This window comes from Anneissia japonica, unplaced genomic scaffold (genome assembly GCF_011630105.1).
Source record: "Anneissia japonica isolate Jap-2015-1 unplaced genomic scaffold, ASM1163010v1 scaffold287754_len4335492_cov202, whole genome shotgun sequence".
In the NCBI taxonomy this organism is placed as follows: Eukaryota; Metazoa; Echinodermata; class Crinoidea; order Comatulida; family Comatulidae; genus Anneissia; species Anneissia japonica.
The window spans coordinates 3,298,915-3,311,561 of NW_022705543.1; the positions used below are offsets into that span (position 1 = coordinate 3,298,915).

Sequence of the window (12,647 nt, forward strand, 5' to 3'; positions counted from 1 at the left end):
TAGGGCAACACCCCTCCGTCGGCCCCTGAGAACTATTCGGTCGGATTTTCCCCTTAATAATCGTCGTGTTGTCATCGATCTCTCGGCAAGTCTAGCATTCCAGTCTGGTGTAAAAATCACTTCTGGTTGTTCCATCTGATTGTCTTACCGCCCTCTATAGTTTGAAGATGGTCTGGTTGTTTGTTGATTTTTAGAGTTGTGTGCGAATGATCACAGTGAGAATGAATTAGAGATTCGAAAAATGGAAATGTTATGACTTTGAGGATGAAATACAAGTAAAGGTATATATTGAAAACTAAATAATTATACTCGATTACTCAGAGCTACCATCCCATGATGAAGGAACATCGAAAAGTTGATAATGACAGTAGTAAAATTGAGTCTACAAAGCTAGGCCAACAAGAATCCAGGAAGCCATCTAAACAGAGTGGGAAATCAACGCCCATGATATTTACATCAACATGGCCAATTTTTAAGTTCAAAGGAAGAACATCAGATAAGAAAACGTTACGGAATTCTCGCAATGGCAAGTTAAAAAAGGGTCAGAAATCTAAATCTGGAGATGAAGATGCTGATTTTGTTCATGATATCCAAGAAACTTTGGATCACCCAGAGCAAGGTCAAATTTCATCTTCAAAGAATGAACGAAGTAGGCCTAAGCCTTCAATGGGAAATGTTATTTCGAGTGAGGAAGAAGCTAACGAAGGGACGACAGTGAAGTATGATGTACAAGACCAGGTTATGAGAGTGTGTACCCATGCTCTCAATGGGGCTTTAAACTCGTGCTGCTTATCTGCTAAGGAGGGTTATGAATCTGATGATAGACAAAGCTGTGAAGAATATGGCACGGCCATTGACAATAATGTGGCGAGCAGGCATTGCAAAGAAGATAGTGACATGGGATCCAGTGATTTAAGGACTAACTTGCAAGAAAATGATTGTATACAGTGCACAGCCTTATCATTAGGAAGTATAGACAAGTTACAAGGTGGTTATGAACCATTGTCTAGGCCTAATTCAGATAACACTAATCATAGTTTTAGGGATGTTAACTACGATTGTCTTTCAAATCAAAGTAACCTAGATGAAAATATCGGCCAAAATGATGATATTGATGATGGGACCACTCAGAATGAGCCAGCAACGTTAGACGTCTCAAGTTGTGAGACAACGAATCAAATTGAAATAGTTCAGAAAAACCTATTGCCAAGAAATTCATGTCCGCCAAGAATTAATTCGGGTGATTTAAGAGATCAGCTCCAGTTATTATCGGAACCCAAAGAGACAATTACCAATCTTGATTACCCTATAAACCAGACAGCTTCATCGTGTGAAGACAGTCCAGATAATTCACATTCTGTTACAAGCTCATCGTGTAGTATATCGGTACCCGGATTACTTGCCGAGGATTTTAAAACAATTGAAACGGATTCAAATTACCAAGACTTTGTGGAGGTCAGTCTCTTTGGATCCAGTCCTCCTGCGAGTCCAAAGTGTAATGAAGAAGAGGAATCTGCTTATAATCAACAAGGTGCAAAGCCTAAGAAAAAAGGGATTGGCAATTTCTTGACAAGGTGAGTTACAGTGCCTGTAAATTTATGTAAACCATTATAAAATGTTTGTACTTACAGGTGCCTGTAAATTTATGTAAACCATTATAAAATGTTTGTACTTACAGGTACTGTAAGTGTCTCTGTTCAAAAGTGTGAATACTCTGTGCCAATTATTATGTCATCGGGAACTTTTTATAAAATTGAACAATTGTCATGAAGTTAGCAAATACCTTGTTAAAGAATTTGAAATATAAAACCTTTTAATTTACATTATTCTTTTTGGGTCTGCGCAAGGCGGTGATCCCAGAGCCTCACTGCTGTTCTTGTTCTTGTTCAAAACTTCAAAAGCATACATTACTGCTATTACCACTAATAGGGCACATCGCATGGATGGCACAGTTGTTTAAGGATGTGTTCTAAAGAACTTAAGGATGAGTTTGAATCGTGTCTTGGTATTCAATTTTTTTTTTATACCAATTTTAAGAAATTTTATTTTTCAATTTTAAGATATTTTAGTTTTGTACAAATAAACATTCTACTGTAAATAACAATTTTTTTTTTTTTTTTAAACATCCTAATTATTTAAAAATTTCTATCTTATTATCTCTTCCAAAAAACCCAGTATAACTTGCACCTTTACCATATTTACAGTAAGCGTGGAGAAACATGCAGATCAGTGAGCGGTCGCTCTTGTTTATCAAATTTACGGGTATTGCTAAACCCCGCATACCCTGCAAACCTCCAAAAACACAGTGCAAACCCCATCCAAACCGTAGGGTATATACAGTACTGTAAGTTTTTCTTTTCTTTTTTTTTTTGTTTATTAATATTAATGAGTAGGATTTATGTTTACCCTACCAGTACACAGGATTCAAATTTCCCCACAGCACTGACAACAATTGCTGTACTGTAGAAAAGGCCTTCCACTGCTGTTGAAAATCTCAGCCTCGATAGCAAGCTTTTTTTTGTTGACATGTAAAATTAGATTGACTTAGAAATTATTCGACTTACAGTAGGCAAAGTCGACTTAGGCAAGTTTCATTGTATACTACAAATAGGCCTACGGGATTCGTAAAACAAATTACCAAGCTTGTTGCCGTAGAAGAAGAATAAATTGCTGTAGTAAAGCCATTGCCCACAGCAGCTATTTGCTGATGGAGCATTTTGAGGATATTTGAACCCTGGTACCAGATATCCTACATTCACAAGATCTGGCAAAAAGATTTTACAAGTTGTTCGAGAAGGAATCAAACCCACAACATATTGATAGCCTAGTGTCATAACTACTAGACTACCGACCTCGTGCTTAGTAGCTAGCGTTAAAACTGATTCACACACGAACTTGCAAGATTTTGGAATGTATTAGTAGACGGTTACGATAATCCGTCGGGTAGAGCATAAGATGATAATGATGGCGCAGTATATTTATTACTGCTATTGTGTTTCAACTTGTACTGTAATAGATCATGGACCTATTAATAATTAATAGGTCCATGGTAATATCATACTCTATTAATAATAATTACTTTATCATCTAAAGCTTTTATCTACATTATTTATTTTATAGGCCAAGTCTATAATTTTTCTTAGCTTTGACCAGACAATAAAGAAACATGACTACAGTATATGGGCATACAAATGTTTTTTGTCAAAAAAAATTTTATATTTAGAGCTTAATCATCTTTTTTTTTTCTGGTGTTCCAGTTTCAGTCCAACAATTTTTGTTTATATTTATTGTTCTATTTGATGCATCTCTCTATGTTACAGTACTGCACTTTGTTTTGGAAGTACTGTAGAAACTAAATAAAATAATTATCAGTGATTGATTGATTGATGGAATAATTGATTGATTTATTTATTGATCAATTGTTGGATAATGAAAACACACTTTTTATCAGAGGAGTGATTATGTAGACCCTGAGTCTTGATTGAATAGAATGAATTCTCTTTTATTCCAAATTTGTGTTGGCTAGCCACAACTACTTTATTATTCAATTTGTTGTACTTCCTTGAATGCCATTCTATAGTGCTCTGGCTTTTAGATTAGCTCTACTTTCACAGTTGGGATTCCCAATTCTCTACCAAGTTCACAGGACCTGTTTACCCTAGAGAACATTTGTTATTCAAAATTTGCAGACTTATTCTCTTTAGTGTTTACAAGTCAAGTGATTATTATAAAATATTTCCTCATATCTGTGCAATATGCCACATACAGTAATAATTATACAGATAGTATACAAATATCTGTCGTTGCAATCATACTGTACAACCGAAAACTGTCATATTCAGTGGTGTATCCAAGAATCTTGAGGTGGGAGGTGAAGGCGATGCGCATCCCCTAGATATGCCACTAGTCATTGTGACAACAACAAAAAAAACAGAAAAATAAAACTTGAATTATGAAATATAATAATATTTCTGTACTGTACAGTATTGGAATGTTAATGTTGAGACCTCAGAACTGATCTCTGGGTGATGTACCGTATTTCAAATTTTTTTTTAAATGGCTGCTTAAAAATGCTGAGGACCGCCGCTAACATAATATCTGATGACTACAGGAAATTCAACTTTACTTTAAGATAGCACATTTGTTATTAATAAACCTTGCTCTTGTTGAACAGGAAATATCCAGTTGATATTCAGCTTATGTGACAATCATCAACATATCACCATCTCTTTGTGACAGTGACGCTGACAGTGTGTGACATTTCAACATGTTCATGGATAAAAAGTCCCTTGTTGACAAAGTGAAAGTCATACATTTTTTGAAAAACATTTCAGTCCATTTGAATAAACTAGAGGCATGATGATCTACTGTTGAGTCTAACACTGTAGAACTCCATAATTCGTAATTCAAACCTTAAATTTATAATCATTATTTTTATATTATAATTATGGGTTTAATGATTTCTTATACATAATAATAAAATATATTAATTACAAACCAGCAACATTCTGAGACTTTTTTTCTAAAGATGTTATTTATTTACCACATGGTTTCGCAGGCAGTCGTTGCCAGCAAAAGCCTGTAACAAATTGATTATGTTTGAATTTAGACACACACTGATGAAGCTGACATCAAACTGCCAGCAAAAACTCTTATGAATAAATTTTGAGTTTTACGTCTTGGGGTGACTGTCTCTTTGTACTTCTTGCTATTGTTTAGAATAACTCAGCTATACTACTAATAATTAATTAGTACAATAAGTACAAATTTCCATCTATTCCATGCCTTCTTTTTCCCATGCTTGTCCATGCTGTTTTGTAATTGCTTTTTAAACATCCAACACATGCTATTCATCCATTCATTATTTGGAACCCTCAATTTATTATCAACAATATCTTATTTCCCTTTTTTCTTTTATCAAGGAACCTATTTCCTCGTCTGTCTGGTGGAAAATCCTAAGTCCTGATTGGGCTATAATAATGTACCACTTATAATACCTCCATGCACTAATAATATATCCCTGGTTGAAGAAAGAAAAGACAGGTTGATACTTTTTTGTTTAAATATTATCTCATTTTGACTTGAATGCTGGTATGATTAAAATAATACCACACACCACTTTCAATAAAGAAAAAAATAATTAAAATGTCACACTTGTTATACATTTAGAAACCTTCCAGCAAAAAATGCAGATGAAGAGCAGAGGCACCGTTACATGTGCGACCAGATGGTGAAAGGCGCCATGCTATTCATCCATTTATTATTTGGAACCCTCAATTTATTATCAACATCTTATTTCCATTTTTTCTTTATCAAGGAACCTATTTCCTCGTCTGTCTGGTGGAAAATCCAAAAAAATATCAGCACCTGATGGCAACCACAAAGAGGAGTGGACTCCTTTTGGTCGGATGCAAGTGAAGGACATGCCTGACATGAAGCAAAAGGGTTACACACATCCACCTACAGGTTCAACATCATGGAAGAATCGACATGCATCCCTTGGGGTTGCAAGTTCCACGACGGCTTTGATATTTGAGAATCGTCCAGGGTAATTTTTTTTTCTATTTTTTTCTTTTTGTGTCTATTGCCCCCTGGGGGCATAGACACTATGTTATTGTCTGGCAGTTAATCCTGTAAGAGCTAGTAAATCCAGTGGAGGTGCATGATGGGTACTGCTACCACGAAGTAGGGGGCGCCCTATTAGAAATCGGATAGGGTTTAGAACTCAAAGAAAATTGCGTTTGAAACTCAAACATGCGTTATAGAGACGGAGCACGCATTCGATACTAACATGTTTTACTGTCTTTTGAAGGACACCCTCTCGATTGTGGTAGTAGTTTTCAATATACAATACCAAAATAGGTCAAAGGCAACATTTTTAAAAAAAATTTTGATTTTAATGTTTTTGAATAACTTGATACTTATATTTTATGATTGTGTACTTTTTAAGTGAATTTTCTTTACTAAAACATTGTTCTCTGCACATATTCTGTAACTCTAGTACTATTATTTGTACAGGTTAGTTTATCTTTGAAGCCGATTTTCTCAAAACATGGTTCTCATACACCTAAACGTTAAATGCTCACATCTCTGGATCTATTTATCCTAGGGAAGTCATTCAAAGATCAAATTAAAGCTTATATTGTGATCTAACAAAATATAATATAAACTCATTTTTTGATTTTTTAACGATGAGACTCATTTTGTAGTGAGACCTCACATTTAGTATAACATAATAAAGTATAAGGCTATAGACACAGCCTTGCGCTGGCAGCCTATTTTTATACAGCCTTAATTTCCAGATGACTCGATACATAATGTAATACAGTAGAACAGTACATAATCACAATACCACCTCACTGTTCTACAGGTAGTATGTCTTGCCTTTTAAGGACCTCATACTGAACTTGCCAATTTGAAAAACATTATGGCTCCCCGCATGCCTATGATGTAGAGACAAGCTGTTTAATTCTTATGACATTTACAGTAATATTTCTTTTTATTATAATTGGATGTTGTCTAAAGTTGCCAGTAGCTGGTGGTAGATAACACACCCCACATAATATTAGGTCTAGAATATTTTACACAGCCCAAGTATGCTGACGTGATTTCAACCAACAGTTTTTCCATTCTGCAGTTTTTTACATTTGCTTACACAACCTAACAAATTTTCCAAGTACTTCCTATGGAGTACCATCTAGTACACAGCATCCTAATTCCTGATTGGGCTATAATAATGTACCACTTATAATACCTCCATGCACTAATAATATATCCCTGGTTGAAGAAATAAAAGACAGGTTGATACTATTTTGTTTAAATATTATCTCATTTTGACTTGAATGCTGGTATGATTAAAATAATACCACACACCACTTTCAATAAAGAAAAAAATAAGTAAAATTTCACACTTGTTATACATTTAGAAACCTTCCAGCAAAAAATGCAGATGAAGAGCAGAGGCACCGTTACATGTACGACCAGATGGTGAAAGGCGCCAAGAAAAAAGGTAATCTGGAAGACTGTTAAAACAGTCAAGTTCGAAGGTCATTTCACTGTAAATAGCTTTTTAAGGTGGTTATTGTAATATGTGGTATTGCAAGGATACTGATTGGAAGGTAGTCTTGGCTACTGTGTTGAGTCTGCACCTGTTGTTCTAGGATTTTGACCAATCAGATGTGTTCCTGGTACTGCACCACCACAAGCTGTAGCTATGTTGAATGCTGGACAGTACTGACTTCCCGGTGCCTATACCAGAAAGGGAGAGCAATTGAATTACCCCTTTTTCTGACCTGCCAAGCACTTATTCCTGTAGGTCACAACTCATCAAATATAAAAAAAATGGGGGTTTTATCTTAATAATTTTTGAAAAAAAAATACATTTTATTAAAGCATACAGAACAGCTTAAAGTTGGCCAAATTTGCTCAGTTTCTAGGTGCTAAGACCCCAACAGACTATGCTCCTAACCTCTGCCAGAAATTGTAAAACCAATTGGGTGGTCTACCCCATAAATTCCCCCTCTCCCATCTTGCCAAACCATAAAATAAATTTTAAAATGATTGCCACACCTCACCAATAATCTCACAGAAGTTGTTGTGAGTATGATCTATCAAGGTCTAATTAGGTCACACATCATTTAGGACCCTGAGCCCTACTATAACTCTGTGGTATGATATATCAAAATTAAATCTTTGTATTGCAGAGAAAGAACTTGCCAAACAGCTGGCAAAGAACCATGTCCAACAAGCCAAACTTGACCAAAAGGTGCACAACTCACTAACTGTGTGGAATAAAGATATCTTGCCAAACTTTGAGTCTGTGTAAGTGTTTCAATGATTGGTTTATACATACAGTACTCATGACAATGATGAAATTGTAAATTGAGACAATAATTGTGATGATAGTGACGACTGTAATGTGACGATGAAAATGTATTGTAGGAGAATGATGATGATGATGATGATGACAATTTAATGTTGTGTAGGATGTGATGAATTTTGATGCTGAAAATGATGCTTTAAATTGTAAAATAATGATGATCATCATGACAATCTCTTGGATTGTATGATGACAACAATGATGATGATCATATTTATGATAATTAGTCAAATGATGGTGAATGCAATTTATACTGTAATTAAAAGATAATGATTAATATGATAGTGAATCTTATTATAGTACAGATGATGACGATGATGATAATTTGATATACAAATTGAATACATACAGTGCTGTTGTTGAGCAAATATTTATTTATTTATTCTTTGTTTTGACTGGATACATTTTCAATACAAAAGTATAGGTCTCCCAAATGGTCCAGTTATTTTTAACATGGTAAGACTAGAAACTTATCAAAATACAATCATTTTAAATAATAAAAGCAAAAAAAAAAACCAAACAAACAAAACAAAACAAAAGGCATATAGACATGTAAGATGGATATAACTGAAAAGAACAATAATTTAAATATGTTAAAATTCAAAATTAAGAAATAGCATTTTTGAAAATGTTAAAACCCATATTGGTTGCATTTTACAAAATAATCTATTTTATATCTATTGTGTAGTCGTGGAGTTGATTTGTCTGAATTTGTTTGGGGTCATAGTTCATACTTCTGACATTATTGGATAGATAATGTGGCATTGCCAAGGGAAACACTTGAAAGGATCATAAATATAATGGAAAATGCAGAAGTACATTCATATATTATAAACACTGCAGGAAGTTGAATTATATATTACGGGTCATTGCTTGTCAGCAATGACATGGCACATGCAGATTTTCTTTACATTGTTCATTTTGACTGCAAATAAATTATTATTTTAGTGCCTATACTGGTACTGTCTGTGTAATCATCAACTGATATATAAATAGGTGATGCTTTACAGAAACACCAGGTTAATGTTTAACAATCTGAATATTCAAAATTTGAGGTCAGCAGAAAAACATTGGATGATTTTATGCAAATGACCCTTGTAGCAATTTTTAATATTGATTTAAAGCTGATTAACAACATTTAACTGTATTTTTATGTTATAAATCATATAAAGTTTATGTAAATCTTACTTATAGTGTATAAAACAAGTAACTGTATTATTAAAGAACTATACTTTCTATTTGGAGATTCGATTATTGTAAAATTTCTGATTGAAACTCTTGGTCAATATTAATAGCCATAAGATATTAAGCTTTGAAAAATCACTCATCCATCTACATTTTCTGTGTTGGCAATTGACTAGAATAACTCTACAAGTAGGCATGGCATCATATTTCATAGGCTTACATTTAGGAGACTGTTAATTTCTATCTTTAGCTTACTATGATGTAATGGTAACCTTTATTTGAACTTTGAACCCCATGGGGGATGTAGACACAAAGCTATAAACTAACTCATTCAATTGACTGCAAATGCAAATTCTTTAATATTTCCTTTCTTTGATTCTATTTTGCAGGAAACATCAGAAGAAGACAAAGGAACTATGGTGGAATGGGGTGCCCCCTAGTGTCAGGGGGAAGGTCTGGATCATGGCTGTAGGCAATGACCTCAACATAACACATGGTAAGGGCACAAAATGCAGCATAATGGTGCACTTCCTCTGAATCCAAATTTTCAGATCGGAAGGTCTACCAAACTGATCAGAAAACAGAATCAGTGTGTAAGAATAGGGACGCTGGTTTCCAGTACATCGGAAACGCAGTCCACCTTTTGTTTCAGATCCAGTACTTAACTGAGTTGGGCATGATCAAGTTTATCTGTGTATGTTGAACCAAATATAGATCAGTGGTTCATCTTCTATGCTTCTCTGTTTGTTTAAGATCGAAAGACTTCCTATAGTGCATTTATCTTTCACATGAGACTTACTGTAGGCTGTTGGTCCTACAGGTACATCCAGGCTGTGCGGAGGGAAGGGGATGTCTCCCAGTGCACATATCATTCCTACTACACTAGTCATTAGGCCTAAGACCAGAAAGGAATTATACTAAATGTCATTTCACATTGTATAAAATCCCTTCTTTTTCAGAATTGTTTGAGATCTTTAAAGACCGAGCCAAGGACACTTTAAAGCTGTTTAAGGAACCAGATGCTGAGAAAGGTTAGTTTAATTCTTATTTGTTTTTGTTATGTTTTAGTTTCTTTACATCCAATAGCTAGTGCATGACCTACTTACAGCAACTTTTTGATACTCAGTAAATCAAGTCTCAATATGAAGTTGTGAGGTGAACCCACTATATTCATTTCATCATTTGAACCGAGAACCTGGGATTTGGAAGGCTGGCAACTCACATACTTAATATCTGACCTTCAAGGTTCCAATGTGAACTGAATCACTGGCCTTATTTGACTTTTTCATTTCGTTGACTATGATTTCTCATTTTCATTCGACTGGTTCGTAAAATAGACTTTGTTGACAACAAAAATTAACGTAAACTAGAGTGTGTTAATCAGCGTCAAGTTATCCACATGACCAAAAAAACATGGCCGATTAGTCAGTTTAGAAACAAAATTTGCATTAATATAATTTACATTAAAGTTCAGAAAATAAAGTTTATTATATTCACCCACATGAAGTAAATATAAATTGTAGGTTAACAGAATTGGAAAAAACTGGATGAGAAATTTTTTAGAAGAAAAAAACCCATACTACCACAAGCCGAAGCAATCTTGATTATGCAGCGTGTATCGAAGTAACTAGGCAGCCATTTTTTTTGTCCACTATTAAGTTTTCTTTTGAATGGTCGTCTTCGATAAGTAGGATTTTACCACTGCGCAGGTGAGCGTGGTTAAATGAAGAATGAGCAGACAGTCGAATATGGCCACTGACTGAATATTCCAACCAACACTGACACTCAAACAATCAAACATTTGTTTATGAGTATTTGGCCGAGAATTAATGGTCCTGCTGCTTGTGCTGTAGATCCCGGTTCAAACCTGGCCAGTGTCAAGTTTAGAGTCAGATCGCTCTAGAACTTGAATAACCCTCGCATGAGATTTAGGCGGGATATAGGTACAATGTATCCGTTTATGTTGGTACTGGCACTGCACTGTGGCTGCTGAGCCAAAATTTCCAATCTCCAATACTTGCAATTGGACAAAAAAAGGAAAATTCAAATTTAAATTTGAATTTACTTAAACCATTTCTATTACTGTATGCAAATTATTTAAAGTTAGCTGCGCTATATAGTCAGATGTTAACATGATTACACATCCCAAGCCCAATCCATTACAATGTAAGATTATATTGCAAATAATCTTTATGTGACTAAGATGAGAATTTGCTTTAAAGAAACATCAAGATATATATTCTCACAGATCTCGACTAATCTTGATATATAGTATACTGTAAATAATAATATAGTTTGCTAAATTTGAGATGCATTTTCTTCTTAATGCATGTAATTTATAAAAAAGGTTAGGAGTTACAGCTTCTTCCTGTCAAAGCATATCATTGTCTTTGATGTCAATGCTGTGTGGATTGTTGGAATAAAGATTACTGCATTTGATATAAGTCCTCTTAATTGATGTGTTGTAAACAACCGTTGCGATTTATAGTAAGTCATTTCTTAGTTAGATTATGCTGCCAAATTGAATGAAATGTTTATAACGTGTTATGAAATCATGAGGGTATTACGAAGACATCATACGTCATAGGGGCCCGTGGGGGAAATTTTTTTACGTAGCTGATTGATCTGAGAGGGAAAGTTTGATAACATTTTATTGCGAATCTCAATCAATTTCTTCTTGACTTCAAATTCAAAGGGACTTTAAGTTGACGTTAAATATTACAGCATCATTATGACATCATGACAGTGCTTTGTAAACATTTTATTTAAATCACAACCTTTTACACTAGATACAGTATTTACAGAAAGGAGATCATTTGTTTATGGTCCATTTCCTATTTAGAAGCATTTGCTTACCGCCCCTCTGTCTGGTACCCTTTTTGCACCATTGTCCTTTGACCTGCATGGTTTTTATGTAACATCTATTAAATGTCTAAAGATGATTCCAACATAACTTTTTCACATTTGCTGTTGAGTATTTACAAAAAAATATTTAAACAATACAGTATTTTAAACTTTAAACACTGGGTATCCATTGTTCAAAGTTTAAAATTTGTAAATTATTAATATCCTGGATAGATAAATCTTCATCAAACGATACTGTATTTGTATAATCTATATCGCTGTCACTCGTTTCATCATATATTATATAAGGTCTCGCCAGGTCATATTATATAAGGTCTCGCCAGGTCATATTATATGGTCTCGCCAGGTCATATTATATAAGGTCTCGTCTGGTCATGCATAAGGTCTCATCTGGTCATATGTTATATAATTTTTGCATTTGCTCATATATTATATAAGGTCTAATATTAGAGTAAAAAATTAAGCCATATAGTATTTGTTCAACTTACATAATATATGTGTAATTAATTTATTATGTTATACTATATTATGTTTGTTATTTGTATCATATATTTTGATAGTTTATAATCATTTTTTATATAAAATATTTGTATAATAATAATAATAATTTATTAGGAACTACACTTTTCAATCAGTGGCACACTTCTCAATCAAGGTGCGTCCAAAACAAAATGTACAGTAAAGTTCACAAAAAAGACTTATGCTAAGAAAACGACAA

General features: G+C 34.1%; 1 protein-coding gene across 1 annotated transcript in view; it reads left to right on the forward strand.

The window, feature by feature from the left end:
* The first annotated feature begins 181 nt into the window (after window positions 1-181).
* The window catches only part of LOC117105626 (TBC1 domain family member 14-like), a 19,992-nt gene continuing 7,526 nt past the window's right edge, over window positions 182-12,647 (forward strand). Inside the window, exons 1-6 of the mRNA XM_033246804.1 lie at window positions 182-1,574; window positions 5,318-5,548; window positions 6,927-7,009; window positions 7,704-7,821; window positions 9,454-9,560; window positions 10,024-10,095. Coding sequence (XP_033102695.1) covers window positions 334-1,574; window positions 5,318-5,548; window positions 6,927-7,009; window positions 7,704-7,821; window positions 9,454-9,560; window positions 10,024-10,095 — 1,852 coding nt within the window. The 5' untranslated portion in view covers window positions 182-333. The remainder of the gene's footprint in view (window positions 1,575-5,317; window positions 5,549-6,926; window positions 7,010-7,703; window positions 7,822-9,453; window positions 9,561-10,023; window positions 10,096-12,647) is intronic.